The sequence below is a fragment of the Manis javanica genome, chromosome 2 (assembly GCF_040802235.1).
Source record: "Manis javanica isolate MJ-LG chromosome 2, MJ_LKY, whole genome shotgun sequence".
NCBI lineage: Eukaryota > Metazoa > Chordata > Mammalia > Pholidota > Manidae > Manis > Manis javanica.
In genome coordinates this window covers 209,682,428-209,700,899 of record NC_133157.1, presented here as the reverse complement: position 1 = coordinate 209,700,899, position 18,472 = coordinate 209,682,428, and the positions used below count along the sequence as shown (strand labels likewise).

The following is an 18,472-nucleotide window of genomic DNA, read 5'->3' as shown; positions in this document are numbered from 1 at the left end:
TCCCAGTCACGGTTAATAGTAGCAATAATAATAGGAGCTGATATTCTGGGCGCGCACCATGTGGCAAGCTGAGCTGTGTCCTTGTGGTGTGACCTCACTGAGTCCCACGGCCTCTGGATCTTGGAAACAGTCTAGGAGCCTGGCTGTGGAGAGGGTGTTCACTCTCTCAGGGGAACTGGCAGGCTGCGGTTGCCCAGGGGGTAGAGCCTGGCTCTGAAATCGAGCAGACCCAGGTTCCAGTGGTAAGTAGCTCGGATGCTCAGAGCTGTGTGACCTTGGAAACACTGCCTCCCTCTCTGGGCCTTGGCACTTCATCTGTAGGATCGATAGGAGAAGGTTGCTGGTAATTAAATGATGCCATTTGTTTTGACTGCTTGATGTGTGAGTGAGTGAGAAGAAATGGAGAAATCTCAGCCAGTGCTGGTAGTATTTGTATCAGGCCTCACTTATCAGGTCTGGGTGGATCTCAGGATTTCAGTATAGGAGTTGTTGTCATGGTTTTTGCAGGAGAGATGTCTGGGGGCTCACTGGGGCATCCTGTGCTGATGAGGAGACTGGTTGGCTTTCAGGACTCACTGTGTGTGTGTGTGTGTGTGTGTGTGTGCACGCGCATGTGTGCACACGTGCACACAGGAGCGTGCTCATGCATTTTCTCCTAACATGTCTGAATGGCTCAAAGTTACTATTACTGTGTAGTCTAGCTTTTCTTCTTCTTTTCAGAAAGGGGATGTTTGGGCTGAAGCTGAAGAAGAAGAAGAAGAAAGCAGAGAAGGGGCTAATCCTAGCCAACAAGGGTGCCCAAGGTGAGGGTTTGGGGGCTGGGCAGGGGGTCCTACCCTGGGGCCTGCCTGCCTCAGAGTTGACCCCGCTTTGGCTGAGAGCAGGTCTGCTCTCCTGGGGAGTGAGGGCAGATGTGCTGCCTGCCGGATCTTCACACCCCACGTGTCGCAAGTGCGGGCCAGGGCAAACTGCCCCATGGCGGCTGGCTGTCTGGTCATTGGGCCAGATGGGTGGGGTGGACACCTGCTGGGCCGTGGAAGCAGACCCCGTGAGGAGGCAGTGACAGGGTTCAAGCTTCTCTTTCTGTTCTGATTTGCTCTGTGGCCCAGGACAAGTAGCTCGGCAGCTCTGGTTCTCAGTGGCCCCCTCTGCCAAGTGGGCATGTCACAGGCTGATGGGCTGACCTCGCATGGCCATGGGGAGGATCAAGTGAGATTTTTGAAAATAAGAGTGAGGATAGCAGCTGCCATGGGAGGCTTTACATACACTGTTTCACGTGACCTCTGTCATCTTACCAATAGATGCCACTGTCTCAATTTTACAAACGAGGTTGCAGAGATGCAGAGAGAGGATGTAAAGTGTGCAGAGGGCCAGCTGCAGAATCTGCAGGGCTCAGGAAAAACAGAAGTGTGAGGTCCTTGTTAAGAAATTATTAAGAACTTCTGAATGGCACCAGCAGAGCATTAAGCCAAGTGCCACGAGGTCCTCCGGGTCACAGGGTGCTCCGTAGTGGCTGCACAGATGTGTGAAGGTGGCCCTATGAGTGGGAAGCCAGAGCCAGGAAGCAGTGGTATTGGATGTAAATCTAGGCTGTCTGACTTTCTGCCCTTAGAATGGGCTGTTTCCTTCTCCAAAAGAGCAAAGTCCTGAGGCACAGTGTGAACAAGCCAGCGGAGGCCACGCCCACTATCAGGTAGATACTCATGTCTGTTGAATCAAATGGGATCAGCTGCTTCCAGTGGACAGCTCTGGGGTGATCTGGAGACTTCTGCTGGGGTCCCTGACAGCAGCCAGTTCAAAGCTGGCTTTCTGGACCATTCTACACCAAAATGGTGCAGTGAGTCTGCTTTATCTTCACCTTTCCCATCTCCCTGGCATGTGGGGAGGGGCTCCTTTACCCTATGCTGCCGTCTGTCTGTTGAAGGGGTCCTGTGGCCTTATGCCTGCTGCCCCCCACCTCTACCCCTTCCTCTCAGGTAAAACCCAATCTTACAATAGAAAACTATGGAAATTCATTCATATTAAGGTGCTGGCAACAATAATTGTCTTGGGTGGGACAGGAGTGGCATTATGTTCTAAGTGGGGACAAGGCTTAAAGCTTAATAGAAGTACTTGCATTCAGTCAAATTGAAGGTGTGAGGGAGTGAGTAGAAAAAGCACTGAAATCTGTCCTGGTGTCTTTGAGATTATGACCTTGTAGCAGGGCCTGGGGACACAGATTGAGTAAGTTCCCTTCCTTCAACAGCCTTATGAAAAATAATACTTATGATACATTTAATAAGCCCCTGCTTGACGTACATCATTCTTGACTCTGAAATGTAGACTCCTTTGGCCATGTTTTACAACAGAGGTCCATGAGAGGGTGAGTGTTTGCCCAAAGTCACGCAGCTAGTAAGTGGAGAAGGTGGCTCCTGAGCCTAGATCAGTCTTATACCAGAGCCTGGGCTTCCTATACTATGGATTTGCCTCCAGTTAGAAGCCCTCCCTGCATAAGGGGAAGAACAAGCCAGTGGAGATTTGGGGCAGTCAACCCAGGCATTTCAGAGGAGCTGGCCCCCATGGCTCATTCTGATCAGAGCCGTCAGCCCACAGAACAAACAGGGTGGAGAGGAGTCAGGCCCCTCCTGGAAAGCAAACAGCACTGTCCTGCGAAGAGCATGGATCCGAGGAAGCTAGTCCTGGACACAGAATCGAGGCTCAGATCATCTCTGTTTGCGTCACTTTTAACAGAGTTTTCTTCTTTTGTCTGTTTCTCTAGATGGCCAAGGTGAAGCAGAAGCACCACAGGAGGGCTCTTCTCACCAGGAAGGATGGGGAGAAGATTTCATTTATGATGATGCATCTATCACTTCTGTTTCCTTGGCTCCTCCAAAGAGAAGGTATAGTGTTGATGCAGGCAGTCAGCACACATTTCCTGAGCACCTCCCATGTGCCAGGTGCCTCTGCAGGCTCTGAGAGAACAGAGAATAACGCCCAGTCTGTCTACAAGCAGCCAAAGGTCTATGGCAGGAAGACAGTTCTGTGTTCTCTCAGCTTTCTCCACGGCAGTGCCGGCCTCTAGATATCAGTCAGCCTTCAGCAGGCCAGGGTCCCGGTTCTGCCAGCCTCTACTGTTAAGTCACCTGAGTTAAGGTCTTCATATCCCTCATAGTTTAGGAAGTAAGGCAGTAACAGGAGACAGATTCAGCAGCTGTCTCTCACCTGCTCTTTAATTCATCAAGATGCTAAATGTCTTAGTTTTGTTTGTCCCAAGTGAGAAGGTGGTACTCACATGACCCAAAAAAGTCAGAACAAACTGTACTTCTGCAATGGATTCACTGTATTTGTTAGCTACTGATGTGTAACAAATAACCCCCAAATTCCATGTCTTAATGTAAGCATTTGTTATTGCTCATGAGTCTCTGAGTTAGGTGGACAGCTTTACTGATCACTCACATGTCTGGTCACTTGGTCGCTCTGCTGATTTCAGTTTAGGGTTGGCTGGTGGTAGGCTGGTCTAGGACTGCTTCAGCTGGAGCCCGTGGGTCTCCTCCATATAGTTCAGCTCCTCCAGTGGACTTGTTCCAGTGGTGCTGATGGCAGAGTTCCAAGAGAAAGAGTCAAAGTGCACAAGGTCTCTTGAGCCCCGGCTTGAAATTGGCAAAAGCCATTTGTCCTTCATTCTGTTGGCCGATGCAAGTTACCAGTACAGTCCACATCACAGAGAAAGGAGACTACAAGCTACAGGGCAAAGAGCACGGATCCAGGAAAGCTGATAATCAGGACTTTCAGTGCTTTCAGTCTGCCCTGCTTGTTTATGTTGATTTCTTAGTCATGGTAACTCCTTATGCTCATCCCTTTTTTTCCCACTTAGAATGGTTGCTACCAATAAAACAAATGAGTGCTTCCCAGAAGGCAGATCCTGAGTCGTTATTACTGGGCTGTGACAGGATGGCACCCAGGGCATGTGTGTAAGGAGTGACATGCGGTGGGAGACAGATGGAAATCAGGATGCTAGCTCAGAGGTTGACCCTTAAAAGAAGACATGAACTGTGTATGCATAAACTCACTGCAATATCTCTCCCTTCACTGCACCGTGACAACCCCCTTCTGAGCCCCCGAATCAGAATTTTAATTGTTTTTTAATATCCTTGAAGGGATCCCTTGCCATTTATTTCACCAGGATAACAGCACTGAATGGAGGAAGGCAAAAGAAAGAGAAATGAGGTGGGGAGGCTTTGTCTTTCTCTGGGTCAGTGCATCCCCATCAGTTGAAATCCCATCCCCCGTGTTATGTTCAGTTCCGTCTGACCTCTGCAGTGTGGGCTTTGCTCGCCCTGGCTCTCAGAAGTTTCTCTTCTCTGAACTTTTCTTGCGTTTTTTTTTTTCTATGACAAGTCTTACACTTAATAGTTCTTTCTTTATATGCTTTGGTTCTCTCTTCCTTGGAGAGATTGCTATCTCCCTCTCCTACATGCATTATCTCCTTTAATCCTCCGAGCCACCGCTTGTGGTAGGAATGATTTTCATTTGCAGATGAAGAAACTAAGGCCAGTGGCACGAAATTGGGGAAAACAAATATTCGAATCAGTTCAGTCTGACTTCAAAGCCTTGAGGTTTTTGCTAATTTGCTCTCTACTCAACTCAGTTATAATCAGCAAAAATGGAATGAAATAAAATGTAAGATGGTATTATTAGAAGGCAAGAGAATAAACAATAGGAACTCAAGCTCAGTTCATTTTCCACCCATTGCTGCTTCTGTGACAACAGGGACTCTTCATCTCTTTCCATTGTTATTCAATGTCTAAAGGCCCAGGTATTGCACATGTGTTTTCAGTTACTTATGACAGTCCAGATAAGTGAAATCCCCTGCAATGTGAAATTTCACTGAGATGGCATCTTGGCTGCTTCTTCCAATTTTTTCTTTTACCAGTTCCTTCAAAAGCAATAAAAAAACTCAGAATTGTTACATCTACCAGAAATGGCAAGGTGATGCTGTGGGTAGGATCAGCCAGGACGTAAGGGAGATCCTTATTTAGACCCAGCTCTGCCACCAACTTGTTATGGCATCTCAGTTTCTTATTCTGTAAAATAAAAAATACATGATACTGGTAATCATACAGTAAGAGCTGACATTTATTCTTGCCATGTAGGCACTAGGTTAAACTTTCACATGTATTATATAATTAATTATATCAATAACCTCATGGAGAGGTTAAGTCACTTGTCTGTTTATACTTATCTCCTCCTGAGATGGAGAGAGAATATGTGATATGATAAAAATAAAAGCCCTTAGAAATACCTGGGAAAATATTATCATGGCTTATGTGTCTAAAGAACGTTCTTACTTAATGAAACAAATATGTTAAACTTTCTTTGAATAGATCAAAACTGTTGACTAAGATCCATGAAGGGGAGGTCAGATCCCAAAATTATCAGGTAAGTGATTGATTCCTTCTGCCCAGCCTCCCCCAGTGATTCTTTATGAATGAATAGCCCCGTCAGAGTGCATACACACTGCTTTGTTTTGTAGATTTCCATAACCATCACTGAGGCCCGCCAGCTCATGGGTGAGAACATTGATCCAGTTGTGATCATTGAGATTGGGGACGAGAAGAAGCAAAGTACAGTGAAGGAAGGAACCAACAGCCCATTTTACAATGAAGTAAGTCATGGAGACCACCAGCAGCCTCTCCACCCACGTTCTTCACAGCCACCTTGCGATATTCTTCAGCCAAATAGAGAAGTTGTGCCACTCATGACTGCTTCCCATCACTTGCCTAAGCCCATGGAAAACTCTCTGAGCCTCCTTGCTAACAGCAAAAAGTTTAACAAAAAGATAATTCACAGGAGAAGCAAGGAATTCCTTCTGATTTTAAATTCATTGCTATGTTCTTAATATACCCATTTTCTTATTTCTTATAAGCTCATCTTCCATTATAAGCTCTGGGTTTATATTCAATAACTGTATTGAGTGTTGGTTACTGAGAAGATACACATTCTTTTTCATGAAGAGACACTGGAAATATAACTATTAATTCTGAAATAAGCATGCTACATTGGAAATTAAGACAGTTGTATTTTTCTAAGCAGTGTAAAAGTGGTAAAACATCAAAGAGAGACATGAGGTTTCTAAATATCATATACCTAAATTATCTTTTAAAAATAAAAATATTGCACAGTAGTAAAAAATTATAAAAGATATAGAGTATAAAATGATATGTGGTGAAAAATATGAGTCCCTCTGATCTTTGATCCCTAATCCTCTAGTTGCCCACCAGATGGAGGCAGTCATTCTCACCAGGAGTTTGTGTATCCTTGCAGAGATATTCCAGACATGTACAAGAATACAAGTAAATATCATAACTAAATGGTAGCATTCTATACCCACATTCTATATACAAAAGACCTTCATATTTTCACAAAACAATGTATTTTAGATATTAGTCTATATCAAGCCCAGAGGTCATCAGCTGTTGGGGGATCCAGTTAGTAGGAGCTTGGGAATATTTCTCAGCTAGAAGTGTGTGCAAGCTTGGAGGTCTCGGGAACCTGAGTGAGACAGTTGAGTCTGAAACATGTGCAACTCAGCAGAAGGCAATAAACAGTGGAACTAATTTAATGGTCCAAAGGAATCTATGGCATGTCATATGTCAGAGAATGAAGAATTTAATGTACAAGAATTTTCTTCATAAAAGAAATTCTGAAAAATAAAACTCTTAAAACGTTTGAATATATATATGAAAAACTTCCCAAAACGTTATACCTATTTTCCCATTTTCTTAAACAGAAAGATGGGACATCATTGTAACTGTTCACTGATATCTAAGAACTGCCATTTTGAAGGTCACTTATTAGTGGTATATGATGACATCTTTCAGTTCTCACATTTTGGTTTTTCTGTTTTGCCCTTTAAGAGGAGGCTGCTAACGGCCACTTCTCCCTTTCTGGTGCTGTGATGTTCATCTCTGATGCCCCTGTGTCATTCCTCCTCCCTGCAGCTCAAGAAACAAACATTCTCGAAACAACTCTCTGCTGCTGCCTCCCCACCAGTCCCCAAAACAGACACTTCACAACAAAGCACCAGTCTTAGGATCATACAACCTCACTTCTGGGAGGTACCCCAATAAAGTTCAGATGGTGAAACATCTAGTACTTGACCCCTTGTGTGGTAACTTCAGGAGAACTAAGCTTTGGCCCCAGGCACAGCAATAACTGGGTATGTGGATGTGGGCCTGTCTGAAACCCTTTCGTCTCCCGTTTGCTTATCTGTACAGGACAGAGACAGGTCCAGATAATTTCTTCAACTCTGAAAGGCAATCACTTTCTTAAAATTAAATATCTCCCTTGTCCATAATTCCGTTTTCTTCCTGGTCAATCTTGGGAATTTCACAGGGATGTTTGAAACTGGAGAATACTGAGGAAGTTAGATTTTAACCAAGTTCACCCCAAACTAAAACCACACTGAAACCACTTCCACCCATCATTATATATAAGCAAAAAAATTAAAAAAATTGGTAGTATTAAGAGTTGGTAAGTGTATGGAGGAATGGCTGTTTTCATATGCTGCCAGTGGGAATGAAAATGGCTTAGCCCCTTTAGAAAGAAATTCATATGATCTATTAAAAATTCACGTGCACGAAGTTATGACCCAACGATACCATTTCTCTTGTCCATTTAGAGGAAAATTCACACATATCCTGTGCAAAGATGTAGTTGGTGGCACTCTTCCCCCCCCCCAAAAAAAACTGAAAATAACTCAGAAGACCTTAAATACGGAATGGCCAGTTGATTGATGGTGTATGCATGCCATTGAGGGACCATACAGCTATTGGTTACAATAATATAGACCTACATCTATTCCAGGAATAAGGTCCTCAACTGTGAGCCTGGAATTTATGGTCAGAATGAACTTTATGTTTTGCAGTACTTTGTCTTTGACTTCACTGGGCCCCAAGTGCATCTTTTTGACAAGATCATCAAAATCTCAGTAAGTATATCATGGGTAGTAGGTTGTGTGGGTAGCTGGGTGAGAGTCCAGCCATTGAGAACTCTCTCGGCCAGCTTGGCCTGTGGGGGGATGCATAGATTCGGGAGGGTGAGTGTGGGTTGGTGAGTTTGAAACCAACAGGATGGAGCTTGAAGTAACCAGTGCAGAGAAGTTGGGGAAGAAAACCTTCTTAAGAAATTCCATGCTTCTTGGAATCAAGTTATAAACTAGTCTCAGGCCATTGTGAAATGGATGGTATAGCTTGCTCATGTGGGAATGTGAAATGTATGTTTCAAATGACATCTTACTGGATTGCCATTTTGAGCTGATTTCTTTCTTTTCACAAAGTGAAATGTTAGTGTTTCTCTCTTGGAGTGGTACCCACACTGATAATAATTAACCACACATCCTTTTTCCCTCATAATTGCTAATAAATATGGAAGTAGGAGAAAGAATCAGGAAGGAACCAACTATATATTGGTAATGCTCTGGGTCAGAGAATGTGGTTTTAAGGAAATGGCTGTCATTTGGCTTCTTCACAGTTGCCTCTGAGTGTATATAGATCTCAGGGCCTGCCCCAGGGAGCTTCTGTCTGCTGCGGAGACCCTTCCTCAGCCCTGCTCAGTGTGTTCCTACCTCCACAGATTGCATCTGAACAGGAGAGACAGGGAGAGCTTCCTGTCTAGGCAGGTGCCGTATCTGGGTGGCCCACCAGGGAGGGCAGGAAAAGTGCCCAGGCTGAAGCTGCACCAGCCCACACGAGGGAGGAGGGCAGGCCAGCGGGGTGGTTGCCAGCTTCACACCACTCAGTAGAGGCACAGCACCGGAAGGCAGACTCCCCTTCTCTCACCAGTCTGAGAAATTGCTGCTTCTCTATGCTTCTCTAGTGGAGAGAGAAGAGAGGGTTCACGCCTTAAAGAGGAGGGTGGGGGGCTGAAGATAAAGTGCTCTCTTCCAAATAATTCCCAAGGTACAAAACTGCTGCTTATGTTTTCCTTAACAGTGACACCAACTCTAATCAGGATTGTAAAGATGGCAAAACTTGTCTTGGAGACTTTTCTGCCTGTCCTTATCACCCCTCATCTCTATTTTATATATTATGTTACATATGTACATATATATATAAATCCTGAGTTAGGGCTTAGGGTGGCAATGGAATTATGATATTATCTTTCTCAGGGACACTTGAAGAATGTGAATCTTAAAGAATGAAAAGTCATCAAGAGCCAAACATTCTTAATGTTTGAATTTTGGCCATGATGACCAGTGGTGCAGAAGATATTTCAGGACGTGGCACATTGCCCAGGGCTTTGTGACATTGTATACCTTGGGCAACCACCTATTTGTGAGACCAACCTTGTAGCAGGCTCCCATGGCCACTGTCTAGATTGCAGATTAACATTTTTTTTTTGAGAGGGCATCTCTCATATTTATTGATCAAATGGTTGTTAACAGTTAACAACAATAAAATTTTGTACAGGGGACTCAATGCACAAGCAGAGTAACATTTAATAGCTGCAGTGTAGACAAGGGTCTTGACTTTCTGGGAGGCAAGTGGATGTTTAGATTGAGGATCAAAGCTGGTATTGCCTACCTCTGTTCTTCTAACTTGGAAGAAGAGAATAGTTTGGGCTCCCTAAATGACCTTTAGGGACAGAGAGCAAAGATTTTAAAGGGAAAAGTCCCCTTGAGAGGAGAGTATTTAATGCAAGTTTTCTGTTACTTCATTGACTAAAGGTCAGAATGCCTAGAATAAATTCAGTGTGGGAGAATCGAGGAGTGCTGTGAGCAGATGCTATCGGGACAGTCGGGCTGTAGTAGACCCTGGTGGTGCCAAAGACCATCCTCCCTTGGCAGTGGCTGCAGGCACACAGGGCCCTGGCCCTCTCTGAGAGATGCCCTGGAGTTCCTGTGATCCTATGTTTGACCGCAGCAGGGTTGCCACACTGGGTGGGTAAGTTGAGGTGGCCTCCCATGTTAAAGATCTGTATGGGGTTCTTGCACCCCGTTGTGCAAGCAGGGACCCCCATGCATCTGACCTGAGAAGAGAGTTTGAGTCAGCCTTGTGTTCTTGCTCAGGCCTTTGGGAAGCTACATTAGCAACAGCAAGCATGGTGTGAACCCTGTGTGTGCGGCCTTAAGTAATTCCTCTATCAAGCCAAGCTGTCCTTATTTCCCCTCAGTTCTCAAACTCCCTTGCAAAGTTTGGGCAAGAGAGACAGGGTGGAAAGGGAGATCAAAGGGCTGCCATTCCTTTTTTCCTTGAAGTCAGTTGAATTTATTCTTATTGTCCCTACCCAATGGAGTTGTTAAGAACCCACAGAAGTCTCTAAGCATCCATCACTCAATCAATCATTCATTAATTCACTGAATGTTTATTAATCACCTGTTATAAACCAAGCCTTGCATATGGTGGATAGAGAAGGTAGGAAACTGTCATGGAAATAGTCAAGGAACTGATCTAACTTCTAGCTGCAGGACTTCCTCTCCGCTACCTCCATGACTGGGTTTTGGGCACAGCTTGGTTGTGTCCAGTGACAGGAGGTCACTCTCTCTAGAAAAGCCTCTTCTATTACTGGGAAGTTCCACTAAAAAAGTTGTCCTTATAGTGAGCTGCAATCTCTCGTCTGTAACTTGGGAGCCGCACAGGACATCTACCCCTCTTCTCAAAGAGAGTATCTCCAAGGTTTGAGGAACTTAAGTGACCGTTGCCCTTCTCCACCTCCGCCTTTCTATTTCTGAGCTAAAGGTTGACCTACCCTGGCTCTCCAGCAGCGTCTCATCCAGTATGGCTTCTGGACCTGGTACCGGCTCTGCCACTTTCCTCAGAACTTCCTCATCCTGAGAGCATTAGTGTTGAAAGGCGCTGCTGTAACGAGCCAGTGCTCTGCTGACTTCCGATCAGACAAAATTGAGGATGACCACCTCCTGTGTTCTATTGTACATGTCCAGAGCTCCTCAAGGCAATATGTGCTGAGTCCTCTGAGAGAGTTGGAGCAAAGTGTTGTGGGAGTTGAGGGGAGGGAGGGGAAAGCTGCAGGCAATCAGGAAGGGCTGCTTGGAGCAGTAACATTTGCTCTAGGCATTGAAGGATGAGCAGAGTTGCAATAGGCAGAGATGGGTGTTGAAGAGCAGGCTGTACTGGAGTATATTTTGGCTAAAAGCACAGATTTGTGAGATGTCCATCAACAGTGGGTTAGCTGAAAACCTGCTAGGAGGAGGAGGTGCAGGTGAGAGACTTCTGGGCACCCTTTACAGTCCTGAGGCTGGATGCCTAAAGGTCACTGTGCTCCAAACAAGAGTGAAGGCTGGATGAGGGTCAAGGTGTCATGGGCCCGTTTCACAGATTTATCCTTAAAGAAAAATCTAGTGCTGCTGGACTCACTGCTCCATGTCTCCCAGGTTTTCCACCACAAGCTGATAGGAAGCATACTGATCGGCTCCTTCAAGGTGGACCTGGGGACTGTGTACAACCAACCTGGTGAGAAGGCACCGCTTCCCGCTCTCTCTCTGTCTCTTACTCTTCTTGTTTATCACACCCAGAGATCAGTTCATTCATTTGCTCATCCACTTACCCTTTCTTTCAAAAACAGCGAGCAGCAATTATACAAAGTTGAACAAGACCTGGCTCTTTTCCTAAATGTTTAAATCTAATGTTAAAATTCACTTACATGTCATTGAAAAAAATTAATGGCTCATACTTATGAGTGAAAAACTTTTTTTTCACGAATTCTGTCTAATTTAGTGCCTTGAGCCACAAGCAGGAAAGATGGGAGAATATAGAAGTTAATCGTCCAGACTCTGGAGCCAGATTGCCTGGCTTCAAACTCCACTCCGCCCCCTCCTGGCTATGCAACCTTGGGCAAATGACTTCTCTGCAGCTCAGTTTCCTTATCTGTAAAAATTGGGATAAAATAACACCTCTTTCATAGGAAGATTAAGTTAATAAATATACAGAAAGTGCTTGGTATGGAACACAGCACAGAATAATGAATGTGGCATGCCATGTAAGGGTTTGCTATAATAATTATTAGTCTGGATTTTTAGGTAAGTGAAACTCAGAAAAGATAGTTCATTTGTCCAAGGTCAAGAGCTAAAAAGTAAGAGGGCCAGCAACAAATGAGATTCCAACTCGCATGATCCCAGGGGGCAGCAGTGGGCATAACTGAGGCAGGGGGCTGACTTTAATACACTGAATAGTGATGCAGGGTGTGGGACAGGAGGTCTCACAAGCCGTGAGAGGAGCTCTCAGCTATTTGCTACCTGTTGTCATGTGCAAATGTGCATTCTGCATCACCAGATCCAACAGCTGTTTTTAGATAGGCCAGAAATCTACATCTTATAAGAGATTTTGAAGTTTGGATTCACAGCATAGATGTAAATGAAAAGATCCATGAGCTACATTTACGGCCTGTGAAATTAACACGTGACTCCTTGACTCCATTAAAGTCCTCTTATACTGTCCAAGCTAGAATCCTGTCCAGGTGACTTCCACTAGGTTGAAAGCTTCCCAAATAACTGTGGCACATTGGAGAGAAAGATGGAGAAGAGGTGGGAGACAAAAGGAAAGGAGGGAAGGGGGAGAGGGAGGCAGTGAGGGACTTGGGAATACTGTGATTAGCTATCCACTCCTAGGGAATGGAGCTTGGGGGCCATGGGTGTGCGGGAGAACTGGGTGGACCCGCTGGGTCTGCTGTGCAGGATTACTGAGCTGTCAGGATGTTTTTACAGGTCATCAGTTCTGTGACAAGTGGGCCCTCCTCACAGACCCTGGCAACATCAGGACTGGCACGAAGGGTTTCCTGAAGTGTGACATCAACGTGACTGGGAAGGGTGACATTTTAAAGACCAACCCCAAAACTTATGATGCCGAGGAGCAAATAGAAAAGTGAGACAGGTCCATCTGGGGCCATGCAAGATAAATAATATGTCCTGATTTCCATGTCCCTTTTCCCTCCTCCCTCCTTTCTTTATGGCTACATGAGAACTGCTAAGTTTATGACTTGTCCTTGGGATTCTGCTAATCAAAGGCACCAGGAGGTGTCAAACCAAGTGTTAGACTGATTAGTGCGAATCAAGTGCTATCCTTTGGGAGGTCAGCTTCTAGGACAAGAGCAGCCTGTCTTCCTATAACAACCTGTAAGAGATAAGCTCTTCCTGAGCTTATCCTATTTATCTGAACTTGGCTGATTTCTCTTTGAGAGAATTATAATTTCAGCCACTGGTTTGTGAAATGGGAAGGCTTAATGCACCTCTTTTAAGGTGCAGTGAGAGATGGTGTTTATCCTATAATTGCAGGACCTGAATGGGTTTATATTCACTTTATTCATACCTTTCACTGTCATTTATACCAGGAAGAAAACTCATTTTAGCAGTAAATCCTAGTCTTTTCAGATTTTTCTTCTCTATCAGGATCCTTCTTTCTGTCTCCAAATTGCTTCTACATTTTTTCTGTTTTTTTTTTCCAGTGGGAGAGCTTTTTAATTTTTTGTTTCTGTTTCCCCCTTAAGGAACCTTTTGATCCCTCGAGGGTTTCCATCAGAAAGACCCTGGGCCAGATTCTATGTGAGACTCTACAAAGCAGAGGGATTGCCCAAAATGAACTCCAGCATCATGGCGAATGTCACCAAAGCATTTGTGGGTGACAGTAAGGACCTCGTGGACCCCTTCGTTGAGGTCTCCTTTGCAGGGCAGACGGTGAGAACTGCTGTCACCTACAACAGCAGCCTGGGCCAGAACTCTACTTTTTACCCAGGACATTGCTAATCAAGGGAAATTAATTTAAAATAAAAACCAGAAAGTGCCTTGAGAGAGAAAGCTTGTCACAAAAGGTACTGAGTCACATGGCAGGGGCGTAGAGAAGGCTCACCCACTCCCTGTCTGCTGGAGGCTGTGGAGAAGAGCGCTGAGGACCCAGGCAGACAGGCCTCCTTCCCCACCTCTGGCTTCCTCTCTGAGCTGTTACCCAGCCCCCAGGCCCCCAGCATTACCACCACCTTCCCAATATGCTCCGCGGTAGTCATTGTCCCATGTAGGCCTGGACATTTCTGTTCCCTGCTTTTCCCTGCTCAGGACCCATTGGAAGTACCAGGGCCTGGGCACATGGTCAGGTCTGGGCACATGGCTAGACTTTGAAGCTTCAGCTGACACATGTTGTCTCTGCCCTTAAAATATTTGCCTACACTGACTCCTCCCCTTGGCAGGGTGAACGCTGGAGTATTTTTGCATTGGACCCCCTTTTAGTTATATAAGGACCTCACCTCCATTTTGTGACTAGAAGAAACTGAGGTCCAGACTAGGGAAATGATTTGTCCAAGGTCCTACTTCTATAAAACAGGAGCTCAGGGCCTAACTACATGTGCTGCACACCCCTGGAGGTGCATGGGACGCTTTTTGTCCATAACACGTGTGTTAGCTTCCTCTCAGCCCTAGTGTGATATTGGGAACTTCCTGGGGGCAGGCCCCATGACTTAGTCACCTTTGTTCCCGATGCCTGGCACACTGTTGGAGCAGAGTAACCATCAGTAACGTTCTCTGGGTGTGAAGGATTTTCATGGGTGTTGGGTGGAAGCAGGTTCATTATTTTTGGCAATTCACTTTAGTTTCCAGAGTTTAAAGAGTTTTTCTTTCATCAGTCACTGGCCTCTTGTGCTTCCTTCTGTGGCTCACATCCTCCTGGCTTTGTTCTTAGGGGCGAACCACGGTGCAGAAGAACTGCGCCGATCCGGTGTGGCACGAGCAGGTGGTCTTCAAGGAAATGTTCCCTCCCTTGTGTCGGAGGGTGAAAATCCAGGTGTGGGACGAGGGCAGCATGAATGATGTAGCACTGGCAACTCATTTCATTGACCTGAAGAGAATCTCCAACGAGCAAGATGGAGATAAAGGTAAAGCCTTTGACTGGAAATAGGGTATTGAAATGATGGCTTTAGAGCCCTCACCTTTAACATGAGAGGGTTGGAGCAGGCAGCGTGTCAGGCGCCTTCCAGGCTCTGTGGGTCTGTGGTTTCGGTTCAGGGCAACAGATAGAGGTGGGCACTGGGACCCAGGAGGCTTCTCCCAGTCCTGGCTCTCCCACCAACACTGCTGTGTGTGTCCCCAAGGTCATCGCTTCCTCTCTCTGGGCCGTAGGTTTCTAAAATGAAAAATAAGACTAGATTAGATCAGAAGTTGGCACACTGCAGTCCATGGGCCACATCCAGCCTGCCAAATATATGTGTACAGTTTAAAGCTAAGAATGGTTATTAAATACTTAAATGGTACAAAAAATATTGTGTCCCCAAATCACGGATGGGAGCATGAGAGCATGAACATTGCAGGGCTGTGGTGCTGGCTGTGTACACAGCCAGCCAGGGTGGGACTGGAGAGTCCCAGCCAATCCACCTAGCCTAAGAACTACAGCCAGTAAGAGGTTCTTTATTTGCAAAACATTAATTAGTAGGTGATAATTCTCTAAATATCCCAACTAACCCTCCCTCCTTTAAATCCCAAGGTAATCTCTCTCTGCACTGCAAATTTATGTTAACTGGTGCATTTATTTGTGTGTATGTGCATATGTGAGTACTCTGCACATATATACTGAAGGCTTTATTTAAGCAGTGGACAGGATTTATACATTTTTATGCCAGTCACAGAGTGATGCCATAAAATACCTATTGTTTAACTCTTCATATTATGGGAAGGTTTGTCACAGGATTGCTTTAAGTAGAAAGCACATTCCACCATCTACAACATTTCTCAACTAGATGTAAGCATGTTTTACCCACAACTTTTCAGGAATATCTTTATCATGTACAGGGAGATGTGTAACAGTGGTTTTAAAAGTAGACATCAGGGGCCATAAAGTCTTTCTATCTCTTTTAACTTAATATCTCTGCTTCTTAAAATTTATTCAAAGGAGGGATAACATCTAGTCCATAGGGGTTAGGGAGCAGACGCATTTAGGCATAAAACTATTGATAACAGTAAAACATATGGAAACATCCTCTTGTCAACAATGGGAGAACTGTTAAGCAAATAATGATACATATACTTATTAAGAGTAATGACTGCTGTCCTCTAGCACTTCCTAAGGGCCTGTGTGAAGCACTTAATAGATACTATCTCTTTTTAGTCCTGATCCATGAGATAGGTACTATTAGCATCTCCATTTTAGATGAGTAAACTGAGGCATAGTGATGTTAAAAAACCTGCCCAACGTCACACAGCCTGAAAATGGCAGAGCTGAGAGTTGAGATTTGAACCTAGGCAGTCAAGTCTGAGGCTTGGCTCTGAGACCACCATGCTGTGCTTGCCTGTCAAAATGGAACAGTCTGCTGCCAAAGAGATGCTCACATAGACACTGTGTAATTCCCAGAAGCTGTGTATTAAGAAAGGAAAACTTAATGCTGATAATAAGTTAAAATCACTAGGTCTTTTCGGTTCTACGTCTAAGATGTATCTCAGAACATTTACTTCTCTCAGTCTCCACTACCATCACCCTATTCTAAGCCACCAATGTCTTCAGTTTTAGCCATCTATTTGTGCAACACTTCATAGAGCAGCCAGAGTGATCTTAAAACACACATCAGATTGTGTCATATCTTAAATTCCACTAAAATAGTCCCACAATTTCTAGGATAAAAACCAAAATTCTTATTAAGGCCCCCAAGACCGATTCACCTCTCCAGATTCCTCTCACACTGCTCACCCCCTGGACTCCAGCCACGATTGTTTTCTCTTATAGACCCTTCTGTCTGCATGCCCCTTCCAATTGACATTGCTGTCCCCTCTGCCCAGATTCCTCTCTGCTCCCTCTAATTCCTCTCTATTCCATATCAGCCTGTTATTTGTCCTTGTGGCAAAAGGTACCTTCATAGCATTTATAACGTCAATTTTTATTTGTTTATTGTTTGTATGTGCTTTGTTCTCCACTGGGCAGCATGTTTAGTGTCTGTCATGGTGCCTGAAACATGTTAGGAGTCATTAAACATTTGATGGATAAAAGAACATAAGGATGCATGTGGGCGTTCATAGTATTACTACAGTTGTGGACAAACTTACACATAAGCATGGAAAGAAGATTAGAAAGAAATATACCAAAATGGCACTTGAGGCTTTCTTTGGTGATGGGATATTCTGTAAATATTTTCTCTTGTCTTTTCTATATATTTTAAATTTCTAAATGAATGTGTACAACTTTCATAAAGCAAAAAATGATCAACTTGAAAACACAAATAGGCAACTGAAGCTTGGGCTCTTTCGAAGGCTTTCTACCTACCTTCGGGCCTGCCTGGATTAACCTGTATGGCTCACCCAGGAACCACAGTCTGATGGATGACTACCAGGAGCTGAACGAGGGCTTTGGGGAAGGCGTGTCATTCCGGGGCAGAATCTTAGTAGAAATTGCTGTGGAAATCCTCTCGGGAGGGGCACAGGAGTCTAAATTTTCCAAGGCACTCAAGGACCTCAAGATGTCTGCAAAGGACAAAGGCCCCAAGTCTTCCAAAGGCCTGAGCAAGGACAATGTTGACAGAACTGACGATGGAAAACCCCAGCAGGCTTCAGACAAAACCAACTCAACCGAGGTGGAGGTGGAACCTTTCCATGTGCCCCCTGAGGTAGGTCTGAGCACTGCCCCGCTGCACCTGCGAGGTGTGTCCAGAGCAGAGGCAGCAACTGCCATGGGTGCCCAAAGGCTCCGAAGGCCTGCCCAGGCCTCGCTCCCCAGCACAATGTGGGTCAGCCCAGCCCTGTATCCCGGGCTGGTGCCCTGCTTCTTGCTGCTCACATCACAGTATCTTCTCAGGACAAACTCCTTCAGCGTCCCCCAGTCACGGGTTCCCATGGAAACCAAGGTAGGCAAGAAAAAACCAAGCTCTAGGGGAGATGCTGGGAGCAAGTGGCAGGGTGATGGGCTAAACTATGTATGTGGCCTTAACTTTGCATGTGCTTCAGATGTGGGTAATGTGGGTGACAAGCTGGGTTACAGGAAGCTGAGACATCTATTCCTCTGCCCTAAGCCTGCAGGGCAATCACTCAAGGGAATGCTTACCTTTGCTTATTACTCAGTGTAAAGCCCACTAGCATTTTTCCAGCTGGTTCTATATTATGGGAAAGAGATCTGGGGTGCCAAGCTGAATACAAACCATGAATGTCCTCTCAACTGTGTAGTTTATAACAGTGTTTTGTAGCTGAGTGAATGGAAGAACTTTATGTTTTATTAGTAGCAGAGGCAAGTGATTTCATCTGGATGATTGTGCCTGAGGAGAGTGTTTCTCAGGTCAACCAGACAACCGTTCAGATGGGGAAGGGAGGTGATCGCTGGTCTGCCAGAGTGGTCCATGCCCCCTGGAGCACATACATGTACACAGCGGCAACAACTTTGCCACTGTGGCCGCCGATGTTTCCATGGGTTACTCCCTCTACCCTATGGCTTGTGACTTACTTTGGGTGTTTTGCAGACATCCCAGCTCTCCCCTGTGAACTTGCACATTGGGAAATGGTCTCTGGAAATATGTACTGTCA

At 45.2% G+C, this 18,472-nt stretch overlaps 1 protein-coding gene across 1 annotated transcript in view; it reads left to right on the top strand.

Moving 5' to 3' along the window:
- The first annotated feature begins 722 nt into the window (after positions 1-722).
- Positions 723-18,472, top strand: part of FER1L6 (fer-1 like family member 6) — a 123,050-nt gene continuing 105,300 nt past the window's right edge. The window contains exons 1-10 of the mRNA XM_073230095.1: positions 723-803; positions 2,759-2,879; positions 5,364-5,418; positions 5,513-5,644; positions 7,907-7,969; positions 11,372-11,450; positions 12,701-12,857; positions 13,480-13,666; positions 14,661-14,853; positions 17,213-17,565. Coding sequence (XP_073086196.1) covers positions 728-803; positions 2,759-2,879; positions 5,364-5,418; positions 5,513-5,644; positions 7,907-7,969; positions 11,372-11,450; positions 12,701-12,857; positions 13,480-13,666; positions 14,661-14,853; positions 17,213-17,565 — 1,416 coding nt within the window. The 5' untranslated portion in view covers positions 723-727. The remainder of the gene's footprint in view (positions 804-2,758; positions 2,880-5,363; positions 5,419-5,512; positions 5,645-7,906; positions 7,970-11,371; positions 11,451-12,700; positions 12,858-13,479; positions 13,667-14,660; positions 14,854-17,212; positions 17,566-18,472) is intronic.